Source organism: Hetaerina americana, unplaced genomic scaffold (genome assembly GCF_022747635.1).
Source record: "Hetaerina americana unplaced genomic scaffold, ioHetAmer1.1.p SCAF_13, whole genome shotgun sequence".
Taxonomy (NCBI): Eukaryota; Metazoa; Arthropoda; class Insecta; order Odonata; family Calopterygidae; genus Hetaerina; species Hetaerina americana.
The window spans coordinates 5,972,143-5,992,877 of NW_027286403.1; the positions used below are offsets into that span (position 1 = coordinate 5,972,143).

The window sequence follows — 20,735 nt, forward strand, 5'->3', positions numbered from 1 at the left end:
ATTTTGTATGGTTCAAACCTCTAATGTGTAACACATTTATGTGCTGATGAATAACTAAACTACATCTATACATATATATATGTATATATATATGTATATGTGTACAGGTATATATATATGTGTACAGGTATATATATATGTGTACAGGTATATATATATGTGTACAGGTATATATATATGTATATGTGTATATATATATATGAATGTATATATATGAATGTATATATATGAATGTATATATATGAATGTATATATATGAATGTATATATATGAATGTATATATATGAATGTATATATATGAATGTGTATATATGTATGTGTATATATATATATATATATATATATATATATATATATATATATATATATATATATATATGTATATATATATATATAATATTTGCTATATTTTTAGTTATGTTAGTAGGGTCAACATCAGAATTCAAACAAAACATGGTGCTTTCTGATTGTTACCATTGGGATTGAATGAGGAACTGAAAGCAGCAGATCATGCATACAGTTTCATATAATGACTTTCACAAATAATAAATAAAGGTAGACAGCTAAAACAGATAAAGTAATGACAAATAAGAGGAAATGACAACCTTCTCGCACTGAGTTTATGAAGACAATAACCGACACAAATAAAAGCAATATAATTTATTTGGCTGTAAAACTTTCTCAAACCATCACTGCACAATAAATACATAAAATTCCATACTAAATATTTACCTGAATAGCTATAAAACAGATGACATTTTAAAAAACCTTTAGTAAAAGTTCACACAATCTTGTCACATGACCGTTTGAAATAAAATGGCCTCCTTATGACATGATTTACCTCCTGCTAGGAGGAATCCTCCCAACATTGCAAATTGTAATTAATGGCATTAAGCGATCAGTGAAGCGATGATAATTCCTTTCTAGCTCTCTTTGGTAGTCACGCTGATCAGGCCCAATCAGATTTTTATTTTTGCGTAGAGCATCAGCACACCTAAAAAAGTTATCACATAGATCAAATTTAAAGAAATAAGTTAATGCATGTCAGCTGGAATTTTTAAGGATTAGCTTGGACACTTACTTTTTGGAAAACTCCTTAAAACAAAGTCTTAATTTATTTTGTGTCTTGGTCGGTGCTTTCTGATTGTCAACTAAATCTGATAAGAAAACAGTAGCAACTTCCATTGGCCCCTGGTTCACAGTTGTACCTACAAAATAATTTTTATTATTGACTTGGTTACTCCATCAACACAAAATTAATATTAATACAATCACGACCACTTATGCACCCAATAATTGAATGTGTATGCATGCCTTTACACTTACAAATTACTTCGTTTTAGCTCCAGTGGAAATAAAATCATAGTTTTTTGTTGAAGTTATTCCAAAAGTGTAAAAATGCTCACACATTCAATGTATGGACTCTTATCATAACATTGCCATGTAACATTAAGATGCCATGGAGAAAAATCTGCGAAATATATTTCCAGCACCTACCAATGCAACCCTGGAGAACCATTTGAAGAATTTTAGGATCGGGCGGCTCCTGAGTAGTTGCTAAAGAAAGTTCCACAGTTTTCTTCTGAATATCTTCAATCGCAACTTCAATTGGGGTCAACACAATCTGTAATATTATGATTCACATATATACTATTGTTTTATTCAAATTAGGAACACTTAAAATTGGTGGGAAAATAAATTATACAACCATTCTCCACCACTCTAACTAGAATAAAGAATCTTAATATTAATGATAGTTATCCTATATATGCATACTGTGTATTCATTTGGGTCTGTGTAAATTGTGGCCAAGTATTTTCTAGAGTGGTGAAATTTCTAGCAATGATACTGCAGGGAATTCATGTCAACAAAATATGTCATTGGAAAAAGCACAAAGTAGTCAAACAAAGTTGAAGAACTATGTTGTGGAAAGAATTCAGTATAAGGATAAAAATACACAAAAAAAATGAAGTCTATCTTCTTACCCATAAATGCCTAAAAATCCGAAAACTATCGATTCTTGAGCAAATCTTACCCTTATCCATCATATAAAATATGAGGCTATTTAACCCCACAAATAGGTTGAGATTTTGTCAACCTTATGCCTTTTTTATCAACACCACAAGCTGTAGTATGAACAGCTAAAAACCTTATCACTATTAGAAGAGACATCATTACCTGCTTCCTGTCAACCACTTGTATTCTTGTTTTAACGTAAGGGAAGTGATTAGCTGTTGTCAATATAGTCTTCCTTTTATACTGCTCATGAAGTTCTCCATGAGCCCGTCCATCAGGTGTAAAAGGTGTAGCATAGAGGAACCTTTCTGAAATGAAAATACCACATGAGTATTAATATTCACATAATGTCCCAAATGATGATTTGTGGATTTCTACAGCTAAAATTAAGACATCAATTCATTTATGGAGCTACAGAAGTAGAGTTCAGGTTGTATTAATACAAGCTACTTCATTTTTTTAACTCTCCAATCATATTAGTTTGGAAATAGCCCATCAATTAAGCACCAAAAATGTTCAGGTACATTGTGATTTTTTACAATAAATCTCTTTAAAATCTCAACATTTCCAGAAATTCAATGACTTTTCCTGACTTCAGATTTTTTGGTAAAAACATTCAATTCTCCACTTTAGGGCATTCCATATTTACTAGGCTTTCATCAACTCCATTCATACTATCACCATATAACATCATCATAAATGAACACTAGCACTATAGCATTAAAAAGCACAAAGAAAACTTACTGATATTGTAGTTTCTGTCAAAATGTGTAAGTCGATATCGCATTTCATATGCCTCAAAATATGGTTCCACGTATGTGATTTGAATGAATGCCTTCTCATAATCCAAATTTTTTGGATCTACTGAGTTAGAATCTTTGATTATAATGACATTATCAGCACCAAATCTTTCAGCATAAAAATTCTGCAATGAAAAATCATTAATCCATAATTTTATTTCATTAATGATTAAAGGTGAGACATGACTTTGAAGAAAAATGGCTTTTTTATTACAGAAATAACAGGTCTAATTTAAATATTGTTTACCTTTGATCCAATATTAAAATATGTGATTTAAATGTAATTTTATAATTAAACAATGGATTGAAACATACATTTATATGTATATTGATTACTAATTCAAAAATAAGGGAAAATTTAACCTAGAATGCCTCTTTATTTAAAAAGCCAACGATTTTATCTATGACAGTAGAGTAGGTAACGTTTTTGAGTAAGTACTTAATTTGAAGCCCTTCATTCCTGCATCACTGAAATTTTCTACTGCCTAAGATTGCCAGCATACGAGGATATTCCCAAAAGTACCCGACCCAACAAAGAAAACAGACATTGGAAAAAATGTTTTTATTTTTCAACATAATCTCCTTTCAGCTCTATACACTTTTCCCAGAGATGCTCAATAAGTTCGATGCCCTTTTGATAAAAAGAAGTCTTGCTCCTCAAAATAGCCATTAACTGCCGACATCACTTCTTCACGGTTGGAAAATCTTTGACCACCAAGCCATTTTTTCAAGTTTGCAAACAGAAAATAATCCGAGTGGGCTAAATCTGGCGAATAGGGTGCATGACGTAGCATTTCAAACTTTCATTCATGAATTTGGGCCATTGCAATAATGGATTTGTGAACTGGTGCATTGTCTTGATGAAACAACATTTTCTTCTTAGCCAAATGCGGCCTCTTTTGCTTGATTTTTTTACTGAAACATTGCAATAATTTTGCATAATACTCACCGTTGATAGTTCTTCCTTTTCCATAATAGTCAATGAAAATTATCCCACGCGCATCCCAAAAAACTGATGCCATGACCTTGCCTGCAGATAAAACGGTCTTTGCCTTCTTTGGAGCCGGTTCTCCCTTTTGAATCCATTGTTTTGACTGTTCTTTTGTCTCAGGTATGAAGTAATGCACCCATGTTTCATCCATGGATATGAAATGGCACAAAAATTCTGCTTTGTTGCTGTAAAACTTTGCTAAATACTCAATTGAAACATCTTCACAACACTGGTTTGGCTCGAGTGAGAGCAAATGCGGCACCCATCTTGTACACAGCTTTCCCTTGTCCAAATTTTCAGTTAATATGCAATGTACCGCACTTTTTGAAATGCCTACTATGTCTGCTAGCTTGTGCACTTTCAGTCGGCGATCATTCAGTATCACTTTGTGAATTTTCTTAACAGTTTCTGGAGTTGTCACCTCATTTGGTCGATCAATGCGATGCTCATCTTGACAGCTCATATGACCTCGTTTTAACTCTGCTACCCAAAACTTTACTGTTGTAAATGAAGGAAGAAACTCACCCCGAGTAGAATCCAGCTTAGCTTTTACATTGGTTGGGCTGAGGCCTTTCAAATAAAGTATTGTATAACATAATGATGACCAATTTTCTTCATTTTCACAATTTTACTGAAAATGTTCACTATTGATGGCTGCCAAACAAGCGCTAAACAACGTGGCGTCTTCAAACTTGAAACATATGCTTCATAGGTTGTGTACATTCTAATACAGTGAAATTTTTCAAACAACTACCGCCATGTCTAGGTCAGGCCGGGTGCTTATGGGACCCCTCTCGTACTTAAAAAAAGGTAAACCTTTTGGAAATTACCATATAAATTGAACAAGATGTGAATTTTTGATTGGTTTTTAGGTAGCCAGTTGTCATGAGCATCAAATTAATAATCTTTCAACATAATTACCTATTTTTATAGACAAAGTCACCTTTAAAAACTGCTGGAGCTTTAACTGCATTTAAGAAATTCTGTTCCAAGTCTCCAACCCTGCTTTTGTTATCAATTTCTCTAGCTCACTTTAAATTCCCATTTGCTAATTGAAATTATTACAGAGAAGATATTTTGTTTTAAAAGCACCAAAAAGAAAAGAAAAATACCACTAATGCATTGATGTACTACTAATCTCATGTTCCCCAGAGATTGGGAAGAACAAGTTCTTATATTAAAAAGTTGTGATCAAACAAAATTCATTGCATTACCTCTAGCCTGCTAAATATTTCTGGAAGCTTTGTGAGGGTTGGCTCCTTATAAATGAATTCTTCACCATTTAAGTCACCAAACTTGGCACCATAAAAACCAACACGGAAGTATGTTCCAAAAACCCGCTTGCCCTGAAGCTGTTCAACTCTGTTAAATGCTTCATGCAATTTCCTGAAACAATACATTACATTTTAGAGATGCACTCTTCTTAAGTTCCTTATATATTTCTGCCATAGCTTGTGTTTTAGCAACACTTTAGTAACAATGATTTAGAAACAATTTAGTAACAACATAGTTTGTTTTAGCCATAATTTGGCAGAGACAAAAATATCCTGGGTTTGATTAAAGATTTATTGAATGGTCGAGTACCAAGAGTAGTCATATATGCAGTTAGCTCAAATGCAGTAAACGTTACTTCAGGTGTTCCCCAGGAGTGTTATAGGACCTATTTTATTCCTATTATGCTAATAACATAGACTCCATAGTCACTAGTAAGATACGTACAATTACCGACGCAGTGGTTTACTGTGATTACCATAATTCTGAGGACACAGCAGCTTTATCAGGTGACCTTAATGCTGTACAATGCTGGTGTGGCACCAGGCAATTAGAATTAAACATTAAAAGTGCGTAGTGATGAATTTTTTGAAGAAAGAGCAATGCCCTGCTGAACACCTACTGCATCGGGAACACTAAAATGGAATGTGCAGACTCGATCAAATACTTAGATGTTGTTACCCCCACTTAACTTCTCCTGGGTGAAATACATACAGGGAATATGTGAACAAGCTAACAAAAAATTAGGATTTATTTAAAGAGTACTGGGTAAATGTGTTGAAAAGGTCAAAGAGAAATGTTATCTTTTGCTAGTTAGGCCTCATTTAGAATATGCTGCCAGTATAAGGGATCCTCATGAAGTTGGATTGATTGCCTAATTGGATCGCAAGCAGCGTAGAGGAGCTCAATCTGTAAAACATTGTTATGATAAACTTAGGAGCATATCCAAAATATTAGAGCAGCTAGGCTGGGAATCACTCCTGGAGCGAAGATTAAATCTCTTGCATAAATTGGAAGGATGTCTCTTTAGCAGTGATGTTGAAAATGTATTATTATCCCCATTGTACTACAGTAGGAGAGATCATTTAAATAAAATGAGAGAGATTAAGTGTTGTACAGATAGAGTTAAGACATCAATTTTTCCATGAACGATGAGGGATCAGAATAACATTGTCCAACCACAGTAGGACTTCTAATCAAATTTCTAAAACAATTTCCATTTAACTCTTATCTCAATGTTTTATCCATTATGTATGTGAATCCTGCAGGATATACTTTGTTAAACTAACAGCATTTGCCTGCTGGTAGCCTTTTTTCTTTGGAAATGCTGTTTAAATTTATAAATGTTTCTAGCATTTGCACTACAATTTTAGTAATTACCGAAATATTTTGTTAAATTAAGTTATACCATGGCCATTAAATTATGCATTTAGTAGTATTTTGACAATGTCAACAGCAGTGCTGCAAATATAGAACTGCTGGTGCTCAGCATCAACATTATACGCTCAAGCTAACTAAAACTGTAACATGACATCAAATTCAGGAATGAATAAATGGAGAGCATTTGGAAATATGTTTCAAATGCTATAATTGAAAATGCTCAATCTACAGCATTAATAAATTGCCAAGTGAGTGAAAAACCTATAACATAACCTTCAAGTAATGAATCTCCATTTGAAAAAAAAAACAATTCTACTATGATAGGAAAGTAACAAAATAGATACTTAGTGTTACACAAAAAATTCAACTAGTTTCTCTAAAATGTAGCACCTTCAGGACTTCAGAAGAGCGACTTTTGTCTCATACATAATTAGTATAGTCTAATTATCCATTAAAGATGTAGCCTAAAATTAAAAAAGAAAACTTAGAGGACTCTATTATGCATAATTAATATATCTTCTGCAGTGAAAATACTAACTTGAAAACTTTTTAAAGTTAGTCTTTTTAGCTGGTAAATATTAATCTGAATAGAGAGCCCCCATATGGCATACCACTTCAGAGCTCAGTAATTATGTTAGGTTTCATGCGGCAGCCACAAATGTGTAATTATTTTTTCACTGCACAACGACAGGCTTATAACTGAACGTGGCGGGAATTGCTCAAGCAATGAGAATGGTCAACAACAATGGAGCAAGCTAAGCTGTGAGGTTGTTTCTAAGCACTTATAAAATTGAAACAAAAACCTAATAAGTTTCTTACAATAATACACCCATTAACAAAAACCATCCTGTTTTACATAGTACAAGTGCTGGAATGGTTCATCATTTTTTTCATCATTCAGTTTCAACGTTTAGATTGAACCATTCTTAAAAACCTACTCAAAATAATACACTTAAATTTCCCAGAGGCATAATATACTAAAAGAGCTATGGCAACATGCAACTTATTCTATTCTTACCCATGAATGTTGGAGAGTTTTTTGTAATCTCTATTAGATTCAGCAACAGGGAGCAAAATTTTGTACACATAATTCATTGCTTCATACATTCCAGCCTGTAATAGAAAGTAACAATTAATCAATGAACAGAATATAATTAATAAGCTGCAAATCCATATGAGTGTCTCTCATCTACCGTGTTGAAAGAGTTGGCTGCATGCTCCAGCAATCCTACCAAACCACTTTCAGTGAAGTCTTTTCCAAGACAAACACCTTCTTCATCTGGGCTAAGTACATCATCAGAAACTGCACTTTCTTCCAGAGAATTGGGTGTTATATGCTCAAAGCTGACAGCTCCAACTGGGAGATGGGGTAGGTCTTCCAACATGTGCAAGTATTCTGATACCAAAGCAGCACTATGAACCAAACACATCGCAGCTTCTGTGTGATTGTTCCTCTGGGAGAAAGGAAGTCTAGCTATTATCAAATAACTTTAATAAATAAGGCAAAAGATATTTTGAATGAATACAAATTTGGATGTATATGCAGCAATGCAGATGTCTCTTTCTTTGGCATTTGCCAGCATGATCATTACATGGAAATTAAATAAGCAATATTAAATAAATATGTAAAATGTAAGACATTACCTCCATGTGCTTTTGGGCCATATTGGCCAGCCATGTCAAGCGTAGGTCTGGAGAATTTTGATAGCCTTTGGCAATACGGTACATTAAATCTAAGAGCATTTCTGGATCTTCTTGGAATTCTTTCATTTTCACAGTATCAGACAGTATCATGTGTAGGTTAAACACTAAGTCCTTCACCTGAAAATAATGTGCATGATACTAAATATGGTACACGCAAATAGCATTGTCTAATGTATCAAAAGTTAATAGTTTGTTATCCATAAGCCCCTATACGAGGGTGGCTCAATAAGTACCTGTGTTTGATGACAAAGGGCGTTTCTGAGGGAAGTTTATGTTATCGTGTGCTGTCACCTATCAAACGATGGTGAAACAAGTTTCAGACAGATTTAAAGGCTAGTTTGGATTCGGCAGCCATTCGAGTAAGACGTGTTTCGCGATTTTCGCTAAGATGGAAAAAGAGCAGTATCGTTTGGTAATTTGCATTTTGTTTTTGGATGGGAAGAAATGCGAGGAGATAAAAGTAAAGTTGGATGCTGTTTATGGGGACACTTCGCCATCTATGACCACAGTTAGATATTGGTTCAACGAATTTAAACGTGGGGGAACATCTGTTTTTGATGAGGAGCGACCAGGACGCCCGGCAGACGTGGTTACCAAGGAAATCATTCAAAAAGTCCACGCCATGATTCTCGCTGATCGATGAACAAAAGTGCGCGAAGTAGCAGAGGCCGTGGGTATGTTGACTGGAGCAATTAATATTTTACATGATAAGTTGGCGATGAAAAAATTGTCGGCCCGATGGGTGCCGTGATTGCTCACGGTGGACAACAAGCTGATCCGGCTGTCAACTTCGAAGCAGTGTTTGAAGCAATTTAAGCAAGATCTGAAGGTGTTTTTGCTTCGAGTTATCACTGTTGATGAAACCTGGATTCACCATAACACACCAGAAACTAAGCAACAATCAAAACGATGGATTTCTCCCGGTGAATCTGCTCCAAAGAAGGCGAAGATGGTCCGATCAGCCGAAAGGCCATGGCGATGGTTTTTTGGGATGCAAATGGCATCATCCTCATGGATTTTTTAGAAAAAGGAAGAACGATCACTGGGAAATACTACAGTGAGCTATTGGACCCCTTTGACAAAAAATTGAAGGAGACAGGGCCACATTTGGTGACAAAGAAGGTGCTGTTTCACCACGATAACGCACCAGCATATTCATCCAGAGTTGTCGCCAACAAAATGCATGAAGTATGCTATGAATTGCTGCCGCACCCCCCATATTCACCCGATCTGGCTTCCTGCGACTTTTTCTTATTCCCTAACATGAAGAAATAGCTTGCGGGAAAAAAAATTAGCTCAAACGAGGAAGTTATCGCCGAGACAGAGACGTATTTTGGAGAGTTCGACAAATCCTATTTTTTAGAGGGGTTAGAAAAATGGCCGGAACGTTGGGAGAAGTGTATCTTTCTAAAAGGGGACTATATTGAAAAATAAAAAAATGTTTTTGAAAAAATGGTTTCTTCATTTCTAACACGGGTACTTATTGAACCACCCTCGTTAAAGAAATAAAATACATCAACTTTCCTATTGCTTCAACATTGAAGAAAAAACCAGAATGGCACCTTTATTCAATTACACTTTAAGCACAAGATTTTAACTTAACCTCACAAGGTATAACAAAATCCAGCATCGTACAAAGCCTGCAGAGACGCCCATGGAAAACTGGATTTTGTTGAATACACTCTTATGAAATACAACTAAAAGTTTAGAGAACACTGCTGATTCATTGTTCTCAGTCCATATTAAAGTAACCCAATTCCATGGCGAGAAGACAGGTTTTTTGAGAATTATTATTATCTACATAAAAGTAACACATTTTTCCTGACCATTGTTACTGGTCAGTAGATAAATGATTTAATCTTGAATTGATTTATTTAAATACTTAGAGGAAGGGGTTTTTACAGACACTAAACAAACATTTCTACAAAAATTATCTCCAGAGATATAACTGGTTTCCTAAAATGGTTCTCAAAACGATTTCAAAATATTTCAGAGAAAGAATACTCAATTTATATGTGAAATAGCTATACCCAATAGATAAAATTGTATTTTCCCAAAGACATTTATTTTCTTCATTCTGATATGAAGTTTTCTGTTGCAATAACTGCAAGAGATGATATAACTGAGACAACAGTGAAAATTGGTTCAGTCAACCTCATGTTATTTGGAAACATGATTAAAGAAAGATCAAAATGCATCTTACACCATGGCTATGGTAAGCAAGAGGAGAGAGAGTTCAGAATGTTTTCTTAACCAACTCTAGAAGTCTTCTGGCAACCACTGATATACAAGGTCTGTCTCAAAGGTGGTATGAATTATTTTTTCCCAGATAGATGGACGAACAGGTGGCGGTTTCTCTGGCTGGGTATGAGGGAGGGGAGTCTCAAGAAAGACCGAAGACCAGTGGCAGTCAGCTCCCAGCCTTTGCAGAATGCAGATCATTCACTTGCAATCCCTCAATAATGTGACCTTGTTATGCTCCATCATGAACCAGTTATTGGAACAGCATTATGCCATCAAATTTTGCATGAAACTGGACAAAACCAGGAAAGATACTAATGACATGCTCAAGGTAGCTTATGGTGATAATGCCTGGGTAGATTGGGTGTTTTTGAGTGGCACAAGATGTTTCAAATGCTGAATGTTCAGGATGGACTTTGACCTAAAAATGGGACAAAAATCCTGCAAGAGTGAAGGAGATTAAGTGTTTGCATTTTTTCTGATGAACTTGGCATCCCTAAAAGTGATGTGCATCAACTAGTGGCCAAAAAAATGGGCATGAGAAAGGTGTTTGCAAAGTTGTTGCCACGAGAGCTCTCAGACGAGCAAAAGGAAACTCGCATGCAGATCTGCCAAGAGCTTTTCAACCATATGAGTGAGGATGCAACTTTTTTGATGTAGCCCCACCAGAATTCTTCCTCCTACCCCATCTCAAATCTGTGCTGAAAGGACATCACCACAGCTCAGTTGAAGTGCTACACCAGGCTGTGATGAGAGAGCTTAGCAGCATTCCGGGGGCCACCTTTCAGAAGGCATACGAGGCATTGAAAACACACTGGCCACACAAGTGTGCTACTTTGAGGACTAAGTGAATGTGTTAATTCTGGCTATTAATTTTTTTAATTGACTCAGCCCTATTACTTTTGGGACAGACCTTGTATTACTCAATATTTGCATTATTTTTATGAGATGTTTAATAAAGGAAATATTTGATTTTTGCCTTTTACAAAATAGACCATAACATGATCCTTTTTTTTTGGAGCATTTCTAAAATATCTCTAGTCTGATAAATAAAAATACAGGGAGGATCAGTAAACCACTATTTATCTAGCTGAAAGGAAGCATGAGTAATAGAAACTTTAGACTTGTACTACCTGCTCTGGAAATGTTGTGTCCTGCAGTTCAGAATCTTCCTCAGCATAAACTAATATAGTTTTCAGAGATCTCCTGAGTGATTCCTCGCTGAAAGTTTGACTTGTCCCAACCAAAGAAGAGAGAGACATCGTAACTTGCATTTTCACTCGGGCAAAATTCTGTGAAAAAACAGAAATTATTAAACGTAAAACCTTGATGTCATTATTCACCTTTTAGTATATTATTACAAGATTCAGGTTGTGACTGCAGCAGAAAAGGGAAAACTTGGCAGAATGAAACTAATAAAAAGGAGATGGATTCATATTTCTTCCAGGCTTGTCTCTCTTGTGCAAGACAAAAATTCCAGAAGTATGAATTCAGCAAAAATACAAGTATTTCCATTCAAGCTAAAAGAAGTGTTTTGAATAATTTTTACAAGCTTTTAATTAGTGATTTGTAACAAGTAGCATGCTGGCTCAGGGGGCAGAGTAGTTGACTATGGATGGGAGAGGTCACACGTCCAATTCCAGGGGATGCCTTACAGATTGAGTATACCTTGGGACATTCCCAGGCACATACAAGCTGGGGAATACCCTGGTATGTGCTTTTATTGGTACTAAAACTTTGTAAAAAATCAGAGGTGGGACAAGTAAAGAAACTGATAACATAGTCTGATGTCTGAATTTGTCACACTGTATAGCATAGTTCAAGATGAGCTCTAACCTTCCATGGTAAATTAAAGGATGATTAATATAATGTGAGCAATCTTAGTACTTACATTTCCAATTTCAAAGTTTTGCCTCATTAAAAGGTATAAAGAAGCAGAAGCTTGTGATCTTACACTCCCAATATTGGAGCTGCAATGTTTCAGAAGTCTGAGACAAAGATCTGCACAGTGCTCTGTCTCTTCATCAAACAATAAGTTTGGATACTGAAAAATAATCAAATTAAAATTAATCAGTATACAGCACATTTCTTTAAAAACCCTAGGATACACCTATATTATAATTAGCTCATAACTATTGTAAATTGGGATTATAGATAATACAAATGATGCCAATTTCATCTAACAATCTATCTTCCTATCTTTACAAAAGTACTTCTTGTGTATTCCTTGAAAAAGCAATTCATTTGAAAAAAAATATGGTATTTCTTCTTTCATTTCCAACTATGGGAACAAATTTGTATACCTGACATCAATGAACTATAAGTGGTATATCCATTTGGAGGCTCTTGTGAACTTCTTATTGCATTGTTTGGCTACAGTTGTTTTATAACTTCAATATGAAGGATGAGGTACACCCATTTATTCATCGCCTCCCTCCAACACTGAACTTCCAAGATACACCATGGTAAGAATTCTGCAAATTTTGAATTTGGCTGAATGTAACTTAAGTGAAATGTAGTGTGGTATCTCCATATATATCTCAAAATACCATGGCTAGAATGCTAAGCAGATAATGATAGGGATCACAAATTTTGCTAAGATTTGAGAGGTTCTCTTGATCTTCCTGATCATGGAAATATCCCTTTCTGGGTGTAGGCAAACTATTGAACCTACAGAAAATCATGCTTCATACTGAAAAACTTATTGCAAAGCAAGAATATGGCAACATGCCATATTACTACAACTAGAGAAAGGAAATAAGTTTGAATAATCCCGGAATTTATAAGCTTGAACAAAATTGATACACAAATCAAATTAAAAGTGAAAAATAAGCCACAAGAGGTAGTAAAATTGCTATTTCTTTACCTATCTAAACAAACTTTATTTTAGAAATTCTAGGGTATTTTACATGATTTTCAAAATAAAAATTTTAAGTAATGATCAGTGACTTGTTAAATTCTTACATGAAAATGTAATGTAAATGCTATCACGGAAACCCAGCATCGACATGCAGATGCTGGGTTGCTATCCATCTTCCTCCCATTCCCTGAACATATTATCCCCACAAAATCACCCATCTATCCCTAATCACACCAATTATTTCAGTTGTCAGTCACCTTCCCAAATAACAACAATTAAAGTACTCCCTAAACATCTAAAAGGCTTTTACCTACCACAATAACTAAGTCCTGGTCAAGGCGAATGATTTTTACACCCTAAAATTGATGCATTGTAATGCACACTTAGCAGATGACTCCATTTAAAGTTACTGTTGGGGCATCTCCCGCAGTTTCTTGGAACAATAATTAATCTTTTTATGATAATTTTTCATTTGTAACTAATATAAAGTTAGTTAATCACACATGAATTGTTTTTCAAATTTTATCAGGATTCATAGATTTTTGTGAATCTTAAATTATTAAAAAATACCCACAGAAAAGGGGGCAAGGTAGTCAGTCCATGGGTGGAGTGCTGGACTACTAAGCGTCCGTGTTCGATTCCCAGGCAAGCCTCTCTGGGTAATCTCTGCTTTACCTGACCTGTGTGATTTTTCGGGTGCTAGAACTTCCTAAGAAAAAATAGGTGGCACAGGGTAAGGATCTGACCCCCCCTAACCAGATGTGTGAATTTCACACACCATTGGGCTAAGTATTGATGAACTTTACTGACACCTACTTAACTGACCTTCTGGTTGATTACAGTGTTTATGGTATTTTTAACCTCAGAAATTAACCCAAAAAAATATATAAGCCAAAAATAACAATCATATTTGGACATAAACTCAAGGGGAATCATTAAAATATCTGCTCATCACTCATTATTCTTCATAATTAAAACTCAACAAAAAAAACACTTGAATTTGCATGAATTTGCTTACAGTTTCTAGGCAGATAGGAATTCTATTCGACGATTTCCTCAATTTAACATTCAACAATATTACCCCAGAGGAATATGCTAGGGCACACATTCTTCTGGACATAGGAAAAGCTCTACTATGTAAATGCTATTACCTTGTATACAATGGACCTTTGTGTAGCAAACATGTACTGTAAAATACATGTGCTTTGATTTCTGGCTAGAGCATGAAGTAAAACTTTGAGCACACTACCCAAAAGACCTTGAAGGTTATCAGACATGGATGCCACCTGTGGATATAAATTATAATTAAGACTTATCTGTGCAACAAATTTAAACACAGTTGTCTGATGTTTCAGTAGCATAGAAAAATTTGTAAAAATAAAATTTAACTTTTATTACCTGCACAATACATTCAAGTGTATCAAGAATAATTAAGCTGACCTCAGTGGCCAGGTTTCCCTCAATATGTGCATCTGTTTCTACTTCAGCACGTGGCCGTTCTGGAATGTCAGAACTTGGTCTCCACGCCATTTGATCTTTACGCCAACGTAAACGATCACCTGGCCAGCCTGGGGAGGGAGGATTTCGCTCTGAAAAGAAAATTATTGGCTATAAAACATGCGAGAGAAACTACAAAAAAAATGAAACAACTGCAAAGAAAGAGAACCTTTCCGGCGCATCATCATTTCACTTCGAGCAGACCCTTGACCCAAAATTACATCTTCTAATCGAGATTTGATGTCAGATGTCTTTCGAAAGTTCTGTTGTGCGCATCGTTGGATCGCTTTCTTGCCCTTGAAAATGAAGTGTTGAGTATTAAATGAAGAATGAACAAGGCTATTCATTTTCAATTTAAAAAGCATTTAAGAGAACATTTACCTTATATTCAAAGCATGATATGCATATGTTGAGTACTTCCAACAGCTGATGGATTCTAGACAATGGAAGTTCAGTCCACCACAATTTCAAAACATTTTTGTCAACATTTTTCACAACCCACAGGAAACAGATCAACAGGTTTCGAGTAGTTTCACTGCCAAGGGCAAACTTTCGTGCCTGGAAATTTATTTCCCCATTAATAATGAACAACTTAATAAAAATTCCTCATTTCCCAATGCAGAGATGCAGCTATTTAATAATATTTACCTATTTCTTGGAATATTAAATAAATAGCTAATGCCTACTGAAAAAGGAAATAGGTTTCACAATTTCATCAGGTAAAATGCATTTTATCTTTTTGTTGAATAGTATGGCTGTTCATGTTTTATGGATATTCAACTTTTCCACTAAGCAAAAACAGGAATAATAGAATTCAAATAACTAATTGTTATTAATATATTTAGATAACATAAACTAGGGCAAGGGGAATTCAAAGGAAGCAGGAGAGATGGATACAGAGCATTTTGATTGGTAATGGAATGCTTAAAACTGTGATAGATGGGAGGATGTCACCTAATTGATGCAGTGTTCTGAAAAGGATAGGTAATTGGATGGGAAAAAATTGTATGGAAATGAGGAACAATTTATTGTAGGGTGGAAGGTCAGATTGAGCATGGTTAGGTGTGACTAAGAAATGTAATGGTGCTCAGACTGTTCAGTCCATTCAAAATCTACCTTAAATGGTAGACTACCAAAAGTAATTAATATATTTCATATAATTTAGTATTGTATAAAATCTGAAGAGCTGGCAAGACAAATTGAATAAGAAGTAACTCTTAAACTTGAGGAATTAGAGTCACAAATATATGAACTTTGTAGTAAAGGGATACCAAAAAGAGTTACTTATATAACATGAATGTGCAATTATACTAAATATAACTTTTTAATGGTAATAACCTATTTTCTGAAGGAATATATGATATATACCTATATATATGTGGGTCGCGGTAGTCCAGGGGGTAGAGCATTGGACTGCTGACCGGAGGGCCCGGGTTGGATTCCTGGGCAAGGCACTTTGGGCACCTGCAGCTCCACCCAAGCTATGTGATTTTTCGGGTACCAGATCTTTCTGGGAAACCATAACCAGCAGAGAGAAAGTAACTCGCCCCCTACCCTGATGTGTGAATTTCACATGCCGTCGGGCTTAGTATTGGGTGAACTCTACCATCACCTACCAAACCAACCTTCGGGTTGATTACGGTGTTTATGGTTTATCTATATATATGTGGGTCAGGAATGAAAGTGCACGGGGATTTTGTAACATCAGTTAGGTTTGCTGATGACCAAGCTTCAGTTTGTCAGTCAGCCAAGGGGTTGCAAGCGTTGCTGAGTGTATTGGAAATTCAGTGCGACAGATATGGGATGAAAATCAATATTAATAAAACAAAGGTTACGTGATTTTCTAGAAAGAAAAAGGCTAAGCTAAAGATTAAAATAAGAGGGCAAAACCTAGAGCAGGTAGAACAGTTTACTTATCTCGGAAGTGTTTTGGACCAACACGGTCAAAGTAGTAGGGATGTAAGGAGAAGAATTGCGCTAGGCAAAGAGGCTTTCACAAAGAGGAGGGAGTTGATGACAGGGACATTGAGTAAGGACGTTAAGAAAAAACTTGTAAAAACTTTGATATGGAGCGTAGCTATGTGCGGTGCGGACACGTGGTCATTGAAGCAGGAGGATAGACGTAGACTGGAGGCTTTTGAAATGTGGGTGTGGAGAAGAATGGAGAAGGTGAAATGGACCGAGAAGAAAACAAATTAGGAAGTACTTGGTATGGTGGGCAAAGAGAGGGGTTTGTTGGGAGAAATCCTATGGAAGCAGGAAAAATGGTTGAAGGGCATGGAATACTGATGGGAGGCAAAACTTCCTCTGACTGGTGGTAAAAGAGTCTCCATTTTTAAAGAAAACAGTCTCTATGATGAACGGTTGGTGTTGCGCAGTCCACCTCTCCATTGTAACTAAAATGCTGCTCTAGGGAAAAAACTGTAAGACCAACTGCAGCCCTATACTACAAGTACAGCCTGGCTACTACTAAAGCCAAAAACCTCAGGTAATGCTGACACGCTGCAGCACTATGACTCCCTTTCACATGTACATGCTCTTCAGTGACACTGGTGAAATTAGATTGGCAATTAAGAGGTACTCAACTTACTTGTTTGAATGGATCATAAGATTCGGCTCCACTTGTTTTAGTCCCAAACATTGATGTTCCAGCTATTGCCATGGCAACTGACTGATTGATACCATTTTGCTGGTCCATATCATCTTGTCCTTGTGCAAGTAACATACGACCTATATAAAAAAAATAAAATAAAAAATAAGTTATTAAAGCAAACAAAATTCAAGTTAAATAAAAGCTGAACATAGAAATAAGCCTAATTTTTACCCTTATTTTCCGTATGGAAACAATAGAGTTGCGCCAAGGAATCCATGACAATTCCTATCAAAGGCAGATACAATGCAGCCACTCTTGCTTTGCACTGTGGCTCAGAGTAACGTGGATCACAGTCATGAGATGTCATCAGGTTGCGGATAATGTTTACAGCTTTATTATGCAGGCATGGATTCCTTAATTAAAAGGAGAATTAACCAAAGTTATTTCTATTTAAATGTCAAGCAATACATGAAAAGTATTTCCTACTTAAGGTATGACAATACTTTCACTTATCATTACTCTAAACTTGAGTCAATTCTTTCCCTATTAGAACACAGCTGAGGAACAGTATGGCTTAAGAAGACGAATGGGCAAAACAAGCAATAGGAGTAGTGTGTACCATCAGGGAGTGATGTCTGGAAAAGGGAAAAGGTTTCTTTGTGTGTGTGTTTCATTGATTTTATGAAGGCTTTTGACTGTAATGGAAGGAGAAAGGCTGGAAGAAGTGGAGAGGTACAAATATCTGGGTGCGGAGGTTACAAAAATCTGGAAAGTGAAAAGGAAATTAAAAGAAATAATTTCAGGAAAATAATATGTTATGAAGCAGAATGGATATTGGACTGCAAAAGGGACTAGTTAAATGTTATGCATGGGGTGTTACATTATATGAATATGAAACATGGACTACATTAAAAAGAGATCATGAAAGGATGGATACATTTGAGATGTAGGCATGGGGAAGAATGCTGACCATAAAATGGACACACAGGGTGAGGAATCAGAAGGTGTTGAGGAGAACTGGAGAGGAATGCTGAACACAATCAAAATAATGAAAAGAAATTGGCTTGGACACACACTACAAAGGGACTGCCTCTTGAAGGTGGTGCTAGAAGAAATGGTGGGAGGGTGGTGCAAGATAGGAGGAGGGTGAAAATGACAGACTATGTGGAAGACTGGGGATGGGTGTCTGGAAATGAAGAAAAGGGCACAGGAAAGGAAAGAATGGTAGCTCATGGACACGCCAACCATGGCTAATGACCTATGATGATTACATGGAGACTCCTCAGTCAGTCAGTATATTAATCTGAATAAGACGTAGTTTAAATATCAAAGCAGAAAATTTTGCCCTTAATTATTGCAACCAATTTACATGTTTTAATCATTAGTTGATGTTGAACATTCTTGCCACATAACATTTCTCTTTAGAGGGGGAGTGATTGCTAGAGCTGCATTCCTGCACCCTGTTTCACTTATGAGAGATCTGGCAGCACACCTCCAGGCTCGACTCTTCCAACCGACTGCCGACTCAGGCCTCGTCCCTCCTATATAACCATCCAGCCGCCGTATGGGCGGCCGACCTGGCATAGGGAGGAAGGACGGTCTGAGACGGACGGTCGGCCGGATTGTCGGCGGTGGAGATGTACTGCCAGGTCACAACCTGTGACATTTCCTTTATTAATACCAAGTACATATGTTTGATATCCGGGTTGCGAAATATCGCCCCTTTACCTTTACACAAAGAGAACATAACTGACATATTATCACAAAATATATTTATATTACAAATACTCGGTGCTACTTGCGCCGCATGCAAGGCAGCCATTAAGGCTGCGTAGGCTTCCGCCTCCAGTATGGGAAGTGTCTCATCGAAAGCCCAAATCTCGGTCAAGTTCAATTCAGGTATCGTCCAGGCTGCCTGGAATGGCGTGGCGTCCGCGTATACGTGATGACATCCGACTATCCATGGATCGCAAAGAGGTGACAATAATGACTCTCCTAGACTTTACCAAAGCCTTCGACTCTATTGACAAAGATATTCTCTTAGCAAAACTTCAAAACCTGAATTTTTCTTCCTCGTCTTTACTGTGGATTCGCTCATACCTAAGTAACCGATTCCAAAGTGTCACTACACCTAATTCATCCTCTAACTGGCTTCAAATACACAGGGGTGTTCCACAAGGATCCATTCTTGGACCTTTGCTTTTTTCCCTGTATATAAACGATATTAGTAAATGCATTTTAAATTGCAATCATCACCTTTATGCCGATGATTTACAAATACTACCTTGATCAAAAAGTTCCCGGAATAACCACCGTGTGGCGCTCCCATCGTTCCGATTTGAGTTCTGTTTTTTTTGTTAAATTGGTACATCTGTTGTTGATATTCCCTTTAAATCTTAGTGTCATAACTTGACATTTGCAAAAGTTACGGTCGGTTTTCGGTATGTCCATCAGTGCTTCCTGCGATTTTTCCATTACTTCCTCTCGGCTGCTAAAACGCGTTCCCCGTAATGGTTTTTTAACTCGATTGAACAGAAAGAAGTCACAGGGAGCCAAATCAGGTGAATTCGGTGGCTGTTGGATGGTATTTGTTGCATTTTTCGTCAAAAAATTACGAATAATGATAGCACTGTGCGACGGTGCGTTATCATGGTGCAAAATCCACGAGTTTTCTGCCCACATTTCTGGTCTCTTTCGGCGAATTGCTTCACGCAAACGTCTCATAACGCCCAAATAATACTCTTTGTTTACTGTCTGGCCTTCTGGCAAAAATTCATGATGCACTACACCGTTGTAATCCATGAAAACCGTCAGCATTGCCTTCTTTTTTGACTGAAAACGACGTGGTTTTTTTGGTCTCGGCTCATTTGGTGAACGCCATTCACTTGCCTGATGTCTGGATTGCGTGTCGTACTCATAAACCCACGTCTCGTCTCCAGTAATGATCCTTTTGATGAATGTGGGATCGGATTCAGCCTCGCAAATCATGTCTTTTGCGACGTCAACACGGTCTCTTTTTTGCATGAAATTGAGGTCTTTCGGCACCAACTTTGCTGCTACACGACGGAAACCCAAATCATTAACCACAATGTCTTGGGCGGATCCATAGGCAATGTTCAAGTCCTCCGCTATTTCTCTGATGGTTAATTTGCGGTTATTGACCAACATTTCTTTTACTTTATCAATTTTTTCACCGACTTTCGATGTCGATGGTCTGCCACTGCGTTCATCATCTTCGATTGACTCACGACCACTTCTGAACCGCTCGTGCCACTGGTAAACGACCGTTTTTTTAGAGAATCGTTGCCGAAACACTTTTCCAACATTTCCAACGTCCGTGCGCCACTAAATCCGTTTTTTACGCAAAATTTAATACAAGTT

The 20,735-nt window shown here is 36.5% G+C and overlaps 1 protein-coding gene across 1 annotated transcript in view; it reads right to left on the reverse strand.

Annotated features, from left to right (window-relative positions):
• Positions 1–645: 645 nt before the first annotated feature.
• The window catches only part of Zir (dedicator of cytokinesis), a 60,132-nt gene continuing 40,042 nt past the window's right edge, over positions 646–20,735 (reverse strand). Inside the window, exons 23-39 of the mRNA XM_071583182.1 lie at positions 17,586–17,767; positions 17,352–17,491; positions 15,143–15,319; positions 14,931–15,057; positions 14,663–14,853; positions 14,416–14,550; positions 12,296–12,448; positions 11,538–11,696; positions 8,104–8,280; positions 7,653–7,913; positions 7,478–7,572; positions 5,022–5,193; positions 2,761–2,941; positions 2,179–2,324; positions 1,498–1,624; positions 1,082–1,208; positions 646–994 (exon numbers count right to left, since the gene is read on the reverse strand). Coding sequence (XP_071439283.1) covers positions 838–994; positions 1,082–1,208; positions 1,498–1,624; positions 2,179–2,324; positions 2,761–2,941; positions 5,022–5,193; positions 7,478–7,572; positions 7,653–7,913; positions 8,104–8,280; positions 11,538–11,696; positions 12,296–12,448; positions 14,416–14,550; positions 14,663–14,853; positions 14,931–15,057; positions 15,143–15,319; positions 17,352–17,491; positions 17,586–17,767 — 2,707 coding nt within the window. The 3' untranslated portion in view covers positions 646–837. The remainder of the gene's footprint in view (positions 995–1,081; positions 1,209–1,497; positions 1,625–2,178; positions 2,325–2,760; positions 2,942–5,021; positions 5,194–7,477; positions 7,573–7,652; positions 7,914–8,103; positions 8,281–11,537; positions 11,697–12,295; positions 12,449–14,415; positions 14,551–14,662; positions 14,854–14,930; positions 15,058–15,142; positions 15,320–17,351; positions 17,492–17,585; positions 17,768–20,735) is intronic.